General features: G+C 48.8%; 6 protein-coding genes across 6 annotated transcripts; 5 read left to right on the forward strand and 1 right to left on the reverse strand.

The window, feature by feature from the left end:
- Positions 1-81: 81 nt before the first annotated feature.
- HOO65_010838 (putative lysosomal cobalamin transporter) lies at positions 82-3,990 on the forward strand (the record flags this gene model as incomplete). Its single annotated transcript, XM_071005299.1, has 2 exons — positions 82-724; positions 782-3,990. 2 exons carry the CDS (start codon positions 82-84, stop codon positions 3,988-3,990), a joined length of 3,852 nt encoding a protein of 1,283 aa, XP_070862660.1.
- A 1,146-nt stretch (positions 3,991-5,136) lies between these two features.
- On the forward strand, positions 5,137-6,338 carry HOO65_010839 (uncharacterized protein; the record flags this gene model as incomplete). Its single annotated transcript, XM_071005934.1, has 3 exons — positions 5,137-5,347; positions 5,403-5,482; positions 5,679-6,338. 3 exons carry the CDS (start codon positions 5,137-5,139, stop codon positions 6,336-6,338), a joined length of 951 nt encoding a protein of 316 aa, XP_070862661.1.
- Positions 6,339-6,826: 488 nt separating this feature from the next.
- Positions 6,827-7,549, forward strand: HOO65_010840 (Protein TMA23; the record flags this gene model as incomplete). The annotated part of the gene is made up of 1 exon (XM_070999817.1): positions 6,827-7,549. The coding sequence occupies one exon, from the start codon at positions 6,827-6,829 to the stop codon at positions 7,547-7,549; it is 723 nt and encodes a 240-aa protein (XP_070862662.1).
- A 259-nt stretch (positions 7,550-7,808) lies between these two features.
- On the reverse strand, positions 7,809-8,272 carry HOO65_010841 (tRNA(His) guanylyltransferase; the record flags this gene model as incomplete). Its single annotated transcript, XM_071006214.1, has 3 exons — positions 7,809-8,027; positions 8,080-8,184; positions 8,240-8,272. The coding sequence occupies 3 exons, from the start codon at positions 8,270-8,272 to the stop codon at positions 7,809-7,811; spliced, it is 357 nt and encodes a 118-aa protein (XP_070862663.1).
- Positions 8,273-9,383: 1,111 nt separating this feature from the next.
- Positions 9,384-10,836, forward strand: HOO65_010842 (Set1 complex component swd1; the record flags this gene model as incomplete). Its single annotated transcript, XM_071005813.1, has 2 exons — positions 9,384-9,742; positions 9,801-10,836. The coding sequence occupies 2 exons, from the start codon at positions 9,384-9,386 to the stop codon at positions 10,834-10,836; spliced, it is 1,395 nt and encodes a 464-aa protein (XP_070862664.1).
- A 1,561-nt stretch (positions 10,837-12,397) lies between these two features.
- Positions 12,398-17,729, forward strand: HOO65_010843 (DNA-directed RNA polymerase II subunit RPB1; the record flags this gene model as incomplete). The annotated part of the gene is made up of 2 exons (XM_071005243.1): positions 12,398-12,754; positions 12,834-17,729. The coding sequence occupies 2 exons, from the start codon at positions 12,398-12,400 to the stop codon at positions 17,727-17,729; spliced, it is 5,253 nt and encodes a 1,750-aa protein (XP_070862665.1).
- Positions 17,730-18,121: the final 392 nt, after the last annotated feature.

Below are 18,121 nucleotides of genomic sequence, written 5' to 3' on the forward strand. Positions count from 1 at the left end.
AAACAGCTTGGTTACCCATGACCGTTTCGACTTGACTCCCATCTCAATGAGCAGCGGGACCATTATTGATTTCAGTCCACCATGAATTCCCTGGGTGCAATTCGTCGGTGCCCTGAGGGCAGCCTTAATGCTGGCGTCCTCCGATATGGCAACGCTAGATTTACGTTACCAATTGGCCCAAGAGGCATACTATATCGAAGCAACCCTAGCTACCAACTGCGCTACAAGTCTACTGAAAAAAAGCCCTTGACAATTGGGACACCAGAGCAGCAAGAACTCGTCTATCGCCATGTTCGCAAGCCCTTTTCTGGGATGGCGGGCTCGGTGACAAAGAAGTCCATTAAGCGATCTCTAACAGCGCGGAAGGAAATCTACAAGGAGCTTTTAGATGAGGTGCCAATTGATAAGATGGCCCAGATGATCCTTGAAATGGCAGCAGCCAAGATCTTCCGGAACCAGGAAACAGCGAAGCTATATTTCCCCTCTGTATTTTCCAAGTCTTTGGCTGTCTCGGATGTCACCCCTTCATCTGGGGCCCATGGAGATGTTACCGAATCGATTGATTCTGAGAGCTCAGCCATTCCGGAAAGTAGCGGCTCCCCTACTAGCTATGTAGCTCAAGAACCGATGATACACGGAGTCAACCCCGCTGAAGTCGAGGATATGATTCTACACGGCATTAAAGAAGTCCGTCCTATTCTTGGAGGAAATATGACTACCGACCGTGCGTGCCCGCAAAACCTTGATGCTTCTATACGCTTTTATGCTAACAAACAAACAGGATTTCCCCCCCCTTTCATCATGGTCCCTGAAGTTCCTCCTGTAGCACTTCCGTATCTATGCCAACACCATGTCATGATGACCGTCCAAACCAGTCTCGAGGAGGCATTCTTTGACTACTGTAAAACCAATTTTCCTCATATTCTAGAAAACAATGTATGGGACTCTCCCATGGCCATTGAGCTCACAAAGTGGCCCAAAATTCTCAGTGCTGTTCAGTCTACATTCCCTGACCCGTCGCTTTCCAAACAACGCAAAGGCGGAACCACCAATATCCCTATTGAGGTTGCGATGCGTCCATTAAGTCCTATTCGCCACATTGCGGTACACCGTATCCCCGTCGTTGCGAAAACTATAGTTGGCCTACTCGAGTATGGCCACCGAATCGCTGGATACTTGGGCGACGAAGAGCGCAAGTCTCATATTTCCAATTGCATGGGTCATATCATGGGCTTGACTCGCCCTATAGAAGCGGACATGGCCAAGATCAGACAACAGGCTCTCGTCGACGTAATGGAACTTGAACGGCAACGCAATGAACTCATCAAGAAACAGAGAGAAGTTCTAGCTCGTATGGCCGAAGACTACCGCAATTTGAAACAGAAGAGCGCTCCTCATATCGCTGCTCAGCTCCTTAAGTCCCTCAAGGTTGAACCAGGCACTATAGCCAAAATTGTAAATTCGCTTAATGATCAAGTTTCCAAATCTACACCAAACAAAGACGAGGTAGATAGGTCATCTACTAAGCCTCTAACGATCAGGGAAGATGGCCCCTCCGCTGCCAGCCCAGAAAGTACATCTGAAAGACTACCAAGCCCGGGTAATGCCGATATTCTGGTTGGGTCTAGTGCAGACAGTGCTGCCCCCACCATTATCAAACCCATAGACGGTATTATTCAAGACAAATTCCCAGAAGCTACGCCTGGTACCGAGCAGAAATCGAAGGCCCAAGCCATTGATAAGGTTTGCAAAGGGGCCGAAGAAAAGCTGGCTAAGGAAGAAGCCGAAAAAGAGGTTTCCGAAGCAGCTAGAGCCGCAACTGAGGAGGTTCTTGAAAGTCAGCCAGAAGAACAGTTTCAGAAACAATCTACAGAGCAAGCCAGTGTTACTGAATCTCCTGAAAAGAAAATTGAAGAGCATATCAACGCTGGCTCGGATGCCATCGCCATCGAAGCGCCTACATCTTCTTTCCAGGAAAAGCCCACGTCCGGGCACGACGAAGTGGTCATCACAAACCCAGATGTCAGTGAACAAGAAATAACTCCATTTAAACATGAGGCTAGCCCTGGTGAGTCTACTGAACGGCACACGAAGAGCGATGCCAATGATGAGTTGGAAAATGCCGTTGTTGATTCTAAGACGCCGGGCGAGGATGAGATTCAGGAGGGGGAAGAGGTAGAGGAGGAAGAGGAGGAGGACGATGAATATGAGGATGACTATGAGGGCGATATGGGACCTGATGAAAGCGTCTACTCCATCGATCAAGACTCCTTGATTGGCCTAAGCCCCCTTGAGCGTACGTGTGAAATCATGCTTGCTCAGCATTACTGTGCCATCGGGGATCAAGAAGCCAAGAATACCGAAACGGAGCGCTACTTCTACACATTTGAAAAGAACAGGATCAAAGCTGAGGTTGATAAGGAATTTTCTTCGCAGAAGTACGTCCCCTCCAGCCCGCTCCCAGACACCCCCGACTTCGATAAAATGTATCAGGAGAAACTAGACGAACTATTTGCCAAAAACGTTGAAAAACTCGGCCCTAAGAGGAAGAAGACGGAGTCGGCCGTCAAGGGAGCCCGGACTACCGCACGGAAACAAGTCGAAAAGGAGATTGCAAAAAAGCGACGGGCCTTCAAGCAACGGCTTACGACCGAACGCAACAAGGAAAAGGCGTTTGCCAAAGAACTCGCAGACCGTAAAAAGAAAGTGGTCACCGAGCGTCTGAGATGCTCTATGCTTGCTCAAATTATCATGGAAAACTACAGACTTGATGCGGAGGTGGAAAAGGCAGCTCTGCTTCTCCATGACTGCCTCACCCACACTATCTATTCTACAAACCACGGCCTCATCAACGCCTACGCCAACAACATTCTCTCTAAGCCGGAATCCACCGCTACGCCTGAGTCTGGGCTCAATAAAGAGGCACTAATGAACGTACAGCCTCCAATTTCCAAACAGGACACGCCCATTGATACCTCAGAGGCTAGCCAGACAATGAACGCCGAGATGGAAGCCATCGAGGTTGAGATCAACGCCTACTCTAACAGTACTGCGCCACACGGCGGCGAATATGACTTTATTGTTGAGCGCCTGGAACTCGACGAACAGGAAAAAGCCCAAAAGAAGCTCTTAAAAGAGCCCTTCCCGGCCTTTGAACACGCCGACATAGAGGATGCTAACAGTGCGCTCTCGGCCCATGTTGATCTGCGTACTCCTGGGTCGCCAGACACGCTCTCGCGCGAGCTACAGCAGGCAGGAGACCTAGACTTTGATATTCCTGCCATCCAGGTACCAACAGACTTTCCAGAGTCGACCATCTCGCCCGACCGCATGATAGTTTCGAGCGCAGACGTTCCGGAAGACTTGCCGTATGCTAGAATTGCGCCAGAACGCATCGTGGTGGCGCCGGTAGAATTTGAGGTTCCTGATAATGTGGCTGATTTTGAGGCACTTGATAAAGACGTCGATCCGCTCAAGGCTCTGCAAATGACAAAGGTTGGAGAAAATCTTACTACCCAAAATGAGAAACCACGTGCCCTTTCAGCGCAGATCCTACTTGGAGATATGCCAGCTAGCGGTGCCGCTGTTAGCGAAGCTTCTGCCAGTGAGATTTTAGCCGACAAGGCTGCTCCCAAGATCAAAGAGGATGAGATCTCTACGGTTGATGTGGCTGAAGTCGAGCGTGCCGTTGAGCCCAAGGCTGGAATTTCACCCAAGCCTGCTGCTTCTGAGACTTCTAAGACCACTGCTATGGCTGAAGCTGAGACTTTTAGCGAGGCTAAGACTCCCACAGTGGCGGAAGTGACAAAGGGGGATATGGTTGAAGCCGAGGTTGCTAAAACTTCCTGCGGTGAAACCCCAAACAAGGCATCTCCTACTAAAGCACTGGCTGAAGAAGCTCCTCCGTCTAGCGAAAGCCCTGCTGCCGCCGAGGAAAGCCCTAAGCCGCTTCTAAGCCGCCTTACATCATGGTTCCGTAAGAGCGACTAAAGCAGGCCGACATGATGTCACAGCCCCCGACGATGTGGCGGGGGCTGTCAATGTATATTAGTTCTTTGGCGTGTACGATATTGATTGATTTAAACAGCATTAGCTTCATCTAGAGACAAATGAAACGATGTTAGATTATCGTCTACTCTGTAATATTAGGCATATTTTAGGATCAACTCTACCTCCTCCCTAGTTTTCAGTGTAATCCTCCTATTGCGCCTTGTGCTCTATCACAACGCCCAGCTAAGGTCTCACACTTCACTAAGCCCAAGAACGAGAACCCAGCTAGTGTAAGGAATGCTAGAAAAAGCCCCCGCTAAGTATCCTCACTAAATTTAGTCTTCGCCCAAGGCAGTCTGTCGTGGTTGACATCATTTACCCCTAACGTAATTAGAGCCAAGATATCAAGCTTCACTCAGAACCAAAGAAGATGGTCTTGTGAAAGAATGTGTTCAAAGGGACTAAGCACTAAGGTAGTGCTAGCCTGATCACACTCACTTCACTGTGATTTTCTTTGAACGAAAATTAAACTGCTAGCATCAAGCATCCTTCTTCGCCATAATCGTGTCTGCCTTTCTCCAGTTGGCCCCAGATCTCTCCGGAAAGGAAACTCCATTCTGGCGCATAAAGCTGAAGGCTAAAATCGTGAAAGGGATGTCGCTGCAAGCATCCACCCTTGAGTCTACACTAGCCTCTCTTCATCTTAGCACCGCAGATAAATAGAACCCTCTATCCTGTTCTCTTTACTTATCGACAATATCATCTACAACTTCTTCACCGCCTCTAATATTACAAACAGGTTTGTTCAACTTCGATCTTATTTGGCTCGGCACTTATCAATAATTAACCTTAGTGTTCCCTTATTACCTGCAGCTCTCTCCAGTTAAACTCGTCTGAAACATCGAGGCCTGCCTGCTTGACCGGCTTAACGCATAATCCTACCAATAATACTGTCGCGCCTTGCACACTGTACTCTGCTCTGCTGGCTGTCTGCTGCCAAGAGAACCCAAGTCCTCCACCACCCCAGCCCAACCCCTAGTCGAATTTCCTGTTTCAATCATTAAACCTTTCCCAATATTCTTCTTTCGTCGCTGTACATTTGCCTTTTTTTCCTCGTCGTTTCGCACCCCCCCCCTTCCCTTCGAAATGAAGTCTTCCGCAATTACAGGTCCCCTCGCTGTCTTCATCGCACTCTTTGTGCATGTTATAGCGGCGCCCAATATCAAAATCGCCCCCAGGACTGCATCCCTCGCCGTTCGCGATGCTTCCGTGGTCCTGAAGGATAACGTGCTTCAAGATCTATGGAAGCGCCGCGGTGGCGGCGGAGGCGGTAGCCGTGGGAGTAGCAGCAGCGGTGGTAGGTCAGGCTCTAGTGGCAGCCGTGGCAGCAGCGGTAGTACGTCAAGCTCTAGTGGCAGTCGCGGCAGCAGTAGTTCTAGTTCCAGCAGTCGGGGCGGTAGCAGTAGCAGCTCGAGCAGAGGAGGTTCGAGTGGTACGTCCTTGTACAGGCTACATCGCTATTCCGCAACTCCGCGGAAGATGTAGAGATCTGCTTTTATTCGTGTCGCGCAATTATCAGCAGTCGCTACCTCGCCCGTTATTCCATTTGAAAACTATTCTTCCCTACGACCGCCCCCAGCAAGCACCATCGTCATAAAGGCCTGTTCAACTAACCTTATTTTTAATAGGTTCTAGCTCTAGCTCTAGCTCTCGCGGCAGTAGTAGTTCATCCTCTTCCTCGAGAGGAGGGTACGTTTTTCATCATTCTTTCCTACATACAACCCTTGACTCCCGCTAACAAAACGCGCAGCACTGGTAGTCCACGAACATTCGGTGGTGGTAGTTACTATGCTGGCGGTGCTACCACCCCCTACAGATCCGGCAGCAGATCAGCCGCCGGTCTCACTGGCGCCTTCTTTGCCATTGGCCTTTTGTCCTTCTGGCCGGCCCTTTGGCTAACCAACGCCTACTTGTACCACTACCCGTCTTCTTACCGCTACCAATTCCATAACCAGTCCAGCAACGCCAATGAAAGTCTGCCAGTCATCTGCGCCTGTGCTGAGAACAGCCTGTGCGGCTGTGATGAGAACAACTCCACCGCCTACTTCAACTCGCTGATTGGCAACGGCTCCTACTCTGGCCTGAACACCAGCGTCGTCAGTGTCGCGCAGGTCAACGGCACCAAGACGCTACTGGTCAACGGCACTCTCTCAAACGACACCACCAGTCCCACGGAGGACTCGGATGGCGGCGATGATAGCAGCATGGCCATATTGAACAGCCCTGTCAGTCTTCTCGGATACTGGCCAGTCGCTGTAGCCGCTTTTGCTGCTATCTATGTCGTCTAAGCATGATCCACCCTACAAACCACTTTGATTCTTGGATATTTTTATTGGCTATCAATGTCTGTACATATGCTCTTCTTCTGTGCTGCTCTTCTTCTTGCTGAGATTTTCACTCTTGTCATTTTTTTATATGATTTATAATATTTTCAATAATTGGACCACTTTTTTTGATCACGCAATTTATCCCATCAAGTATACAAGGCTTAATCAATGCCGTTTAGGGTTATGTGTTAGCTGGCTGTTTAGGGTCATTCTCTAATCTACGCTTATCGATAAAAGCTCGCAAGAATTTTTGACATCGCGATCAACCAACTTTATGGGCATCATATTTGGTGTCATCGCAAAACCGTCATTCGCTTCTCAACCACATTTCGTCTCTCTTTTAGCCACCATCTATACTTTGACACCCCCCCCCGCCAGCGACTATAATTCCACATTAATACCTCTCCCCGCAATAACCTCGAATACTAGCCGTGATCCTAACCACCATCATGAACGCGCATGCCATACTCACCTCCCATGGCTGGCGGGGTACTGGCCACACACTGCACGCCCATAATGACCAGATCGGAATTGCTAAACCACTGCTAGTAAAGCACAAAAAGGACAATAGCGGCCTCGGCACCTCCAATATTGTTTCTGATCAGTGGTGGCTCAGTGCCATTGACGAACAACTCAAGGGGCTTGATACCACCAGTGGCAAGCCCGTACAAACAGTCAAGACCGGCATGATTGGCCGCCTCGACCGCCGGGTCCAGCGGTACTCATTGTATGACTCGTTTGTCAAAGGCGAAACTCTCGATAGCACAATCGACAAAGACAAAAAACCCATGGCTGGGTCCGTTGGTCCCTCTTCCCTAGCCAACGAACCCAAATCAAAATCAAAATCGAATAAAAGCAAAAAAAATAGCCCTCTGCCAACGCCCCCTCTATCTTGTTCTTCAGCGATGTTGTCATCATCTACAAGCACCTCTATATCCGCATCCCCTCCGCCCCCAAGAAACGAAACCAGAGATGAGCGACGCGCGCGCAAGAAGGCAAAACAACTGCGCAAGATAGAAAAGGCAGCCAAGAAGGAAGCTAAATTAAAGCGAAAAGAGGAAAAGGATATGAAGCGGCGTGAAAAAGAAGAGAAGCGCGCGAAGAAACAGCAGCGTGCAGATGAGAAATCCGCAAGAAGAGCAAGGAAATTAGCAAAACGTGCAGAAACGTGACGTCAATGCATGCAAACAACATCTCAAGTTGCAAACATGTGTTTCTTGTTATTCTCTATGGGCATAGGCATGGGCATATCGGCACAGGGCAATTATTTGGGTATTTTCTTTTTCTATTTGTCTTCCTCTTCGTCCTGCGTATACTGGGGTCTACATTATACTGGCGTTTCTTTCAGCGTTCTACATCAAAAGGGTATCAGGCATCAAAATACATGGGTCTTATTATTTGTCTCATCGTTCTATGCTTCTCGTAGCTTTATCAAGTCAATTTAGGAAGCTTACCGGGCTTGTTGGATAACAGCCACGGTCTTCTATCCCAAAAGTCGTCCTTGATAATATCCATGTGTTCAACGACAATGCGAGCTTTAGCCCTCTTCTTCCTATCCTTTTCGGTCTGTGTCTTGGATTCGACAGTTGGTTCAGCAGCCTTTTCGACCTCTGCTGCAACATCGTGGCTGCCGGGCTCTACAAGTTCGTACTAGAATTTTGTTAGTGATCTCTACACACAGTTTATGCTGGTAGAAACTTACGTCGCGGAAGACGACGCTACCCTTCTTGAAGATGGCGGGCTCATTATTGTAGTTGATGCCGAATTGCGAGAACAAAATTTCATTCTTGTCTGCCGCTAATGTTCCCTAGAATAAGGTCAGTCAGTACCCTCCTCTCACTCAATTAGCACGGCCGACTTACTGCAAGAGTCTTCTCGGCTTCCTTCGGGTCCATTCTGCCTTGTTGCACAAGAGTCCAGAAAGACGTATTGTATAGATTGTTAATGTGGCCTAGGATTTTTAAGTTAATATACTTTCTTCAAGCAGGTAACGTCATTTAGCAGGGGCCATACAATCTGCTTGTCTCCAGGCAAGATAGTCTCGTAGATTAGACAATGCCGGGTAGCAGACAGCTCGGCCATCAAAGCCCGGTAGAGGTGCAGTGAGAGGGATATCTGGAAAGTATTTTGACCAGTGAAAAATGTAATTAGCCGTAAATGTCGCCACTACAGTTGTAACCAGTTTGCTGTATTTACATGTTAGCACAACATAACGAAAACCACGGCCTAGTTGCCAAAAGGCATGGTATAGTGCCCATACCTCGATCGTCGTTCAAAAAGTGTGGTATTTTTGTGAAAGACAAAGCTATATTCATCGCTTTGGCCATAGGCAATAGTGATATCAGGGAGCTCTGTGACAACCGCCTTTGCCGCTACATTCATCAAATCCAGCGCGCGGACATCATTAGGTTTTTTAAACCCATACTTCTGACAGAGTCTTGTTTTGTTAGCAAATGTCATGATCCAATTGATCACCTTTACTAGGGTTAAGGCTTACTTGGTAAACCCTCGACCATCAATCCGCACTACAATCCATGTATTTTGTAGGAGATGGTCCGGCTGCTCAAAGAGCCGAACATACTCAAATCTAGGACACACAATTGGTTAAAAAAAAAAGAAAAAGAAGAAAAAAAAAAAAGAGAGAAAAAGAATCAAAGGGAAGCCAGAAGCAGAAATAACGAGCTCCCAAATACGCACTTTGAATTGGCCATTCTTGCCGTGTAGTGGTTTCGTTGTGTTAAACCGAAGCAAGCTCCTGGGAAGATTTCAACGCCCCGCTCTCTTAAAAAAAAAAAAGACAAGGGACCTGACGCTCTTGTTGCATGTGAGTAAAGTGGACCCCCTCAAAACTCAGCCTTGTCAGACTCTGATTCAGCCTTCCCGTGTCGCAAGAAATTAATTCCCCTATTGTAATCTAAAGCCGATCCGAAGCCCAATTGTCTAGAGACCGTCTAAATTTATGAAAGAGTTGAGAGCAGGCGACTGCCATTGAATAAGAGCTTCGCCATGAACCTGCTACTCTCCGACGACTATCTCCCCCAAGATTACCCAGAGCACATCACCAATACCATCCGCTCTGGCCATGCAACATGCCTGCGCTTCAACTATAAGGGCGACTACCTTGCTTCCGGACGGGTTGAGGGCACCGTTGTTGTATGGGACTTAGACACCATGGGCACTGCACGCAAGCTCCGTGGTCATAACAAGACCATTAGCTCACTAAGTTGGTCGCGATGTGGACGATACCTTCTTTCTGCATGTCGCGGCTGGAAGGCAATTCTATGGGATCTCCATGATGGCAAACGGTTGCGTGAGGTGCGTTTTAGGGCGCCCGTGTATACAGCTGAGATCCACCCAACAAATCAGTAAGTTTTCGAGTATTTAGTTTCATCGCAATCATGTCGCTAACAATGGCCTGGCAAGCTTATTGTTCAATGTTTCACTGTACGAAGAACAGCCATTGCTCGTCGACGTTTCCGATCCCGTCGACAAACGAGACATCCTTCCCTCCATCAAGAAACGTGATACAACAGATCTTGACCCCGAGACCATAGAGAAGCATGCCAAAGAAGACGCAAAACAAATGACAACAGCCATGATTTTTACCTCAAACGGCGACCATATAATAGCAGGCACAAACAAAGGAAGATTGAATCTTATTGACACCAAGACCCGCGAGATAATATACTCGGAAAAGGTTTGCAGTGGCGCAATAACGACGATGAAGATCACAGGCTCTGGAAAGGATCTTCTAGTCAACTCACAAGATCGCATTATCCGCACATTCAAGATACCAAACCTGTCATCAGAGCATCTTGATATCGATACAATACAATTGCCACTGGAACACAAGTTCCAAGATGTAGTCAACAAGCTTTCGTGGAACCACGTTACGTTCAGTGCCACAGGTGAGTACGTCGCAGCATCCACGTACAACAACCACGAACTATACATTTGGGAGCGAGGCCACGGCAGTTTGGTGCGCATGTTGGAGGGACCCAAGGAAGAACAAGGCACAATAGAGTGGCATCCACACAGAGCAGTTCTGGCTGCATGTGGACTGGAGACTGGTCGTATTTACATCTGGTCCGTGACAAGCCCACAGAAATGGTCAGCACTAGCACCAGACTTTGCTGAAGTCGAGGAAAATGTGGAGTACATCGAGCGAGAAGACGAGTTTGACATTTGGGCACAAGAGGAAATTCATCAAAGACGACTGGATGCAGAGGACTCTGATGTAGACGTCTTGACGAAACCGCCGTCCAAGCTTTACGATGACTACGAGGGCCAATTCCGCATGCCCATCCTCTTCAACTTAGGAGAGAGTGACAGTGAGGAAGAATTTGTGGCAGTTTCAACGGGCACTATGCGTAGAAGAAGTCCAGGAGAGGGTGAGGCAGCAGACGATGAACGGCCAGTAGCGCCAAAGAAGAAAGTCGGCCGGCCTAAAAAGCGATGAGCATCCATTGTGTTCCAACAAAGGACGTACTTGAAATCATAATCTTGGGTTGGGTTCTTTGTCTGCAAGGGTTAGTGATAACATTAGGGCTGGACGATGAGCCAGATTTATCATGACAACAGACGCTGCGCTTAAACTAGCGACAAAGCCAAAACGGATTACGACCTGTTCTGATTTCCAGCGCCTAAATGCCACAAATGTGATGGTGCAGGGCGAGACATGCAGAAGTACGTGCTGTCAAGCAAAGGTAAAAGGATTGCAAACAAAGTTGAGGACTTTTGCAAGATGATACCCAAAAGATTTCTAGAAGAAAAGAAAGCCTGATATCATGGGTATTAGCCGTGGCCTTGCAGGGATATACTGTAGATGGGAAACGGGGGAGAAGAGCGTATGCCCCATCCAACTTGTAGCTCCCTTCTGAAGCTTTATAGCTTATCCGTTACCGCTTACCCGCTATACTTGGCAGTTTGTCTCCCCTGAAGCATTGCGCTTTGCGCACAAAATAGAGGAGCCTGTGCCTGTAGTTCGCTTTATAGTGCACTGTGGTGAGGTGGCCTCGCAAAATAATATCCAGGAGTGTATATATACTTGTGGCCACAGACCACCATTATGTGGATCTTTGCCTGCTTACTAAAAAAGGCTAGTTTTTTCTGCGAAAGCTGGCTACAAGCTTAGTACCAGGTACAGGAAAAACGCCAAATTTACACGCCAAAATACGCGACTTGAATGTACCAGTACCCACATAACTTTTTTGATTCCTTTCCTTTTCGTGCCTGTTTTGGCCTCCTTTTTGCCAGGTAGGCTCCCAGCCGCACTCCCAAGAAAGAAAGGTCAAAGTTCCAGCCAAGGCTGGTCTTAATAGTTGTCGCCCTGTCCACTATCGTAAATTTTCTCACCTTCCCTTTGACAACCTCCACTGAACACTGACTTATTCATCGACAACGCGACACGATCGAGCCGAAACTCCTGGATTCCATTGGCTACGGGATCTCCGAATCGATAAATCGTGACTCTGAATCTTTTTTCCCCTCTTGCGACTGATTTCAGTGGCCTTTACAGCGATCAACTTGGCCGACAAGGCCTGGCAGAAGAGGTACTGCTTCGCTCGCTCCTGTGATCCGTTTCCCATCTTGGCCCAGTCTTACGAAGTGCTTCAACAAGGCCATCGCTTTCCTCGATTTTTTTTTTCCTTTTTTCATCAGTCCTCCGCTGCGCGTCATCGCACATTGACGTGCGCCATCGTCTTGCGGTTGATTGCGTCTTGCATTCTCGTCGTCGCTTCTTTTGCTGTTTGTTTTTATCTGCTTTTCTCCCAAAAATTGTGTGTATTGATACCGTTTATTCAGTTCTCTCTTTTTTCTTCTTTTTTTCTTCGTTATTTTATCACTCCCCATACGAAAACGCGCTCGTCTCCGCGCTGGCCATTCTTTCATTCTTACAACCTTGAGTTTCGGCCTTTGATTATCGATCAACCAACGCGATTGTATATCGCTATCCCGACTCGACAAAAATCCGATAATCCTCTTTTAATTCCGATTTCGCCCTAAATACAATCGCAAACATGGCGAATCTCTACTTCACGCATTCTAGCGCTCCGCTCAAGACGGTGCAAGAAATCCAGTTTGGTATCTTGCCACCTGATGAGATTAAGAACATGAGTGTCTGCCACATCTTATACCCCGAGACCATGGACGAGATGCGTTTGAAGCCTCGTGAAGGTGGCTTGAACGATCCTCTTCTCGGCTCAATCGACCGTCAGTTTAAGTGCAAAACGTGTGGTCAGTCTATGGGCGAATGCCCTGGCCACTTCGGCCACATTGAGCTCGCAAAGCCGGTGTACCATCCCGGTTTCATCAAAAAAGTCAAAAAGGTGTTGGAGATTGTCTGCCATAACTGCAGCAAGGTGAAGGCCGACAGAGTTAGTCTCTCGCAACTTCTCGCATTGTTTTTTTCTTCAGGCTACTTGACTTGGGCCGTATGCTAACAAACTGGAATAGAGCGACCCTGATTTCGTCAGAGCTGTGGGTACCCGTGAGCCAAAGGCCCGCTTCCATCGCGTTTGGGAAATCTGCAAGAAAAAGAGAATTTGTGACAATTCTGATCACGAAGCCTCGGCTGCTGACGATACCTTCCTGCCTGCGGGTAAAACCAAGGCTCCAATCAACCATGGTGGCTGTGGTAACTATGCTCCCGAGGTTCGCCACCAAGGGCTCACCATCAGTGCCAAGGCAGAAAACAACAACGAGGAGGGCGGGGGTCCTCGGAAAAAGGATCTAGTTCCTATTACTGCTGAACAGGCGATGAACATCATGCGTCGCATTTCAGACGAGGACCTCCGTGATATGGGACTTAACATTGACTACGCCCGCCCTGAGTGGATGGTAGTCACCGTTCTCCCTGTCCCGCCTCCTCCTGTCAGACCTAGTGTTTCCATGGATGGTACTGGTACCGGCATGCGGAATGAGGATGATTTGACTTACAAGCTGGGTGACATCATCCGCGCCAACTCAAACGTAAAGCAAGCCATGCGTGAAGGGTCCCCTATGCACATCCAGCGTGATTTTACCGAACTTCTCCAGTACCACGTTGCCACTTATATGGACAACGACATAGCTGGTCAGCCTCGTGCTTTGCAAAAGAGTGGTCGTCCTGTCAAGGCTATTCGTGGGCGTTTGAAGGGCAAGGAAGGACGTCTTCGTGGAAATCTGATGGGTAAACGTGTCGACTTCTCCGCCCGTACGGTCATTACGGGCGACGCCAACCTTTCCCTGGATGAGGTCGGTGTTCCTCGCAGTATTGCGCGTACTTTGACATACCCTGAAACGGTCACACCTTACAACATCAGCAAGCTGCATGAGCTGGTGGAGAATGGTCCTAACGAGCATCCTGGTGCCAAGTATGTCATCAGATCAGATGGCACGCGCATTGACTTGCGCCATCACAAGCGCGCTGGCCAAATCTCTCTTGAGTATGGCTGGAAGGTCGAGCGTCATTTGATGACTGGTGACTACATTGTTTTCAACCGTCAACCGTCGCTGCACAAGGAATCTATGATGGGTCATCGTGTCCGTGTGATGCCTTATTCCACTTTCCGCCTCAACCTGTCTGTTACTTCACCATATAACGCTGATTTCGATGGTGACGAGATGAACCTTCACGTACCTCAAAGTGAAGAGACTCGCGCCGAGATCAAAGAGCTCTGCATGGTTCCTCTCAATATCGTTTCCCCGCAAAGAAATGGTCCTCTGATGGGTATTGTACAGGACTCTCTAGCTGGTGTTTATAAAATGTGCCGTCGTGACACTTTCCTTAACAAAGAGCAGATCATGAATTGCCTCCTTTGGGTCCCTGGGTGGGATGGAATCATTCCGCAGCCTGCTATTTTTAAGCCCCGCCCCCGCTGGACTGGTAAACAGTTGATCAGCATGATCATTCCGTCTGCAATCAGCTTGTGGACAAAACCTGATAACGGTCAACACAACCCTCTTGCTGACGATGGTGTTTTGGTTCAAAGTGGTGAGCTGCTCTACGGCCTACTGACCAAAAAGACTGTTGGTGCTTCCAGTGGTGGTATCGTCCATCTTGCTTATAACGAGCTTGGCCCTGGTGGTGCAATGGCGTTCCTAGTCGGTGTGCAACAAGTTGTTAGCTACTGGCTTCTGCAAAACGGTCACAGTATTGGCATCGGTGATACAATTCCTGACAAAGTCACTATCGAAAAAGTTCAAAAACATATCAATGAAGCTAAGGATCAGGTTGAGGATCTTACCAACCAAGCCACCAGTAACAAGCTGGAGGCCTTGCCTGGTATGAACGTCCGTGAGACCTTTGAAAACAAGGTCTCCATGGCTCTGAACAAAGCTCGTGATGATGCTGGTAAAACTACACAGGCGTCACTCAAGGATCTCAACAACGCTGTCACCATGTCTGCTTCTGGTTCAAAGGGTTCGACTATCAACATTTCGCAGATGACGGCTCTGGTCGGTCAGCAAATTGTTGAAGGAAAGCGTATTCCTTTTGGGTTCAAATACCGGACTCTGCCTCATTTCACCAAGGACGATTATTCCCCTGAAGCTCGTGGATTTGTTGAGAACTCCTACTTGCGTGGCCTTACTCCTAGCGAATTCTTTTTCCATGCCATGGCTGGTCGTGAAGGTCTCATTGACACTGCTGTGAAGACAGCTGAAACCGGCTACATCCAACGTCGTCTAGTCAAGGCTTTGGAAGATGTTAGCGCAAAGTATGACGGTACTGTGCGTAACTCTCTTGGTGACATCGTCCAGTTCCTGTACGGTGAAGATGGATTAGATGGTATTCACATTGAGAAGCAGCGCATGGACCATGTCAATGTCGGACATACAGCATTTGACAAATTGTTCCGTGTTAACGTCATGTCGAATGACGCTACCGAAAACGCCAAGATCGTTGAGTCTCTAGAGTATGGCAGAGAGCTTTTGGGTGACCCCGAAGTTCAAAACCTACTCGACGAGGAGATTGAAGCCCTCAAAAATGACCGTACCCTGGTGCGCTCAGTAAACGTCAAGGGCGAGGACTCACTACAGCTGCCTCTTAACGTTGTCCGTATCATTGATATGGCAGCTAGCCAATTCCACATCACTGCCTCCAACCGTAGCGATCTCCGCCCTGAGGACGTCGTTCCTGCCGTCCGTGACATGCTCAACCGAATGTCTATAGTTCGTGGAGGTGATCCAATTTCTCAGGAAGCGGACCGCAACGCTACCATTCTGTTCAAGGCTCAGCTTCGCTCTCGCCTCTCCTTCAAGCGTGTCGCGATGGACAAGCGCCTGAACAAGCTAGCATTTGCTCACATTCTTGGAGACCTACAGACCCGCTGGGATAAGGCATTCATCAACCCTGGAGAGATGGTGGGTGTGCTTGCTGCTCAGTCGATTGGTGAACCTGCTACTCAGATGACCCTAAATACGTTCCATTTCGCCGGTGTGTCCTCCAAGAACGTCACACTAGGTGTGCCCCGTTTGAAGGAAATTCTTAACTTAGCGACCAACATCAAGACCCCCTCGATGCAGGTATTCCTGGACAGCTCTAATGCTAGCCAGGAACAAGCGAAGAATCTCCGTAGCATTGTCGAGTACACAAACCTGCGCTCTGTCACCGCCATGACTGAAATCTACTATGACCCTGTTGTTACCAGCACGACCATCCCTGCCGACATGGACATGATCGAGTCGTTCTTCCTTATACCTGATGATAGCGATCATTCTACCGGTCGGCAGTCCAGATGGCTTCTTCGTATCACTCTTGACCGCCAGAAGATGCTAGATAAAGGATTGAAGATTGAGGATGTCGGCAACAGAATCAAGTCTGAGTATCCCAACGACTTGGCCGTCGTCTTTAGCGACAACAACGCTGAAGACCAGGTCATTCGTATTCGCTCGATCAAGGATGAGGCGGATAAGGATGAAGATGATGGCAGCGCCATTGAGGACGACGTTATGCTCAAGCGTTTGGAGGCTCATTTGCTTGACTCGCTTACCCTGCGTGGTGTTCCTGGCATTGAGAAAGCTTTCCTGACCAAGGGTACCATTCTTGTTGAAGACAACAAGGGTGCTCTAATTGCTTCAAAATCAGACCCTATCTGTGCTGAGTGGTACCTAGATACCTCGGGATCCGCACTGCGCGAGGTCCTAGTCGTGGATGGTATTGATACCCAGCGTACCTACACCAATTCAATCTGGCAGGTGTTTGAGGTGTTTGGCATTGAAGCTGCGCGCTCGGCTCTTTGCCGTGAGTTGACTAACGTCCTGGCCTTTGACGGTTCCTACGTCAACCATCGTCACATTGCTCTGCTAGTTGATGTTATGACTTACCGTGGTACAATTGCCGCTGTTACCCGCCACGGTATCAACCGTGCTGACACTGGTGCTCTGATGCGTTGCTCGTTCGAGGAGACAGTGGAAATTCTTTTGGATGCGGCTTCTAGCGGAGAGCTTGACGATTGCCGCGGTATCTCTGAAAACGTCATGTTGGGCCAGCTTGCCCCCATGGGAACCGGCGCTTTCGAGGTGCAGCTAGATCTAAAGATGCTGCAGACTGTCATTTCTGATAACAATCGTATGGGTGTCATGGCTGGTATGCCTACCTCGAACGACTCATTAGACGGTGCTGCTACTCCTTATGATTCGGGGTCGCCCATGAGAGATAGTGGCTACACGAATGTAGGCGCTGACATGGGTAACTTTTCGCCTATTGTTGCTGCTGGAAATGAGTCTCCAGCCGGCTTGGGCACTGAGTACGGTGGCCCCAGTGGTTACCGCTCTGGGATGCAGAGTCCTGGCTTTTCTGGAATGTCGCCGAACCCGTACTCGACATCGCCAACCTCGCCTCTCAATGCCATGTACTCTCCTACGTCACCTAGTGGATCGTACTCCCCTACCTCGCCCATGTCGTCGATGGCTGGTCGCTACAGTACTTCGCCTTCGTTCAGCCCTTCATCGCCTTCGTTCTCCCCAACATCGCCTATGATGCGGCCCACGAGCCCTTCCAGTCCCAACTACAGTCCGACATCGCCCAGCTATTCCCCGACATCTCCTGCCGCACGCCATTACTCTCCGACATCGCCGCAGTTCAACTCGCCCACCTCTCCTAATTACTCCCCCGCGTCACCAAACTACAGCCCTGCCTCTCCTAACCTGCACGGCCCGGGTGCGACATCTCCTTCTTACTCGCCCGCATCGCCGACGTGGTCGCCTACCTCGCCACAGGCATACTCTCCTACTAGTCCGACTTTCCAACGTAGCCCCGGCGTACAAGGCTCGCCTACAAGTCCTAGTTATTCGCCGACATCACCTCAGTGGTCCCCTAGAACGCCTGGCCATCCTGGCCAGGGCTCTGGTTCTGGTGGTAACCAATAGTGAGTTCTATTCATGCCTTTGGCTGATGTTTTCATTGAAGATGAACGGCCGATGGGCTAACCAACGAAAAATCTACCCTCCTTGCAGAATTACATATCTGCAATATCTAACCATTTTGATTGATGGTGGATTGGACATGTAATATGACGCGACGCCGGCTGTCGTAAATCCTTTTTTTATTTTTCCATTACCAAACGTGGTTTTCTTTGCATTTACGTTGGCTTCTTTTCTACTTTTGCTGTTCTTTCGTTGTTTTCGTTTCTGTTCTTATTTCCCGTTTTATTTCAAAGGCCTTACGTAGCCGTGTGTTTGTCTTTCTCTATCGTTTTCCCACTACGGTTTATTTACCCCTTTTTCTTCAGTTTTGGCGTGATGCGATGGTCGTTATATTT

Source organism: Ceratocystis lukuohia (assembly GCF_044167205.1).
Source record: "Ceratocystis lukuohia strain C4212 chromosome Unknown Supercontig1_pilon, whole genome shotgun sequence".
NCBI lineage: Eukaryota > Fungi > Ascomycota > Sordariomycetes > Microascales > Ceratocystidaceae > Ceratocystis > Ceratocystis lukuohia.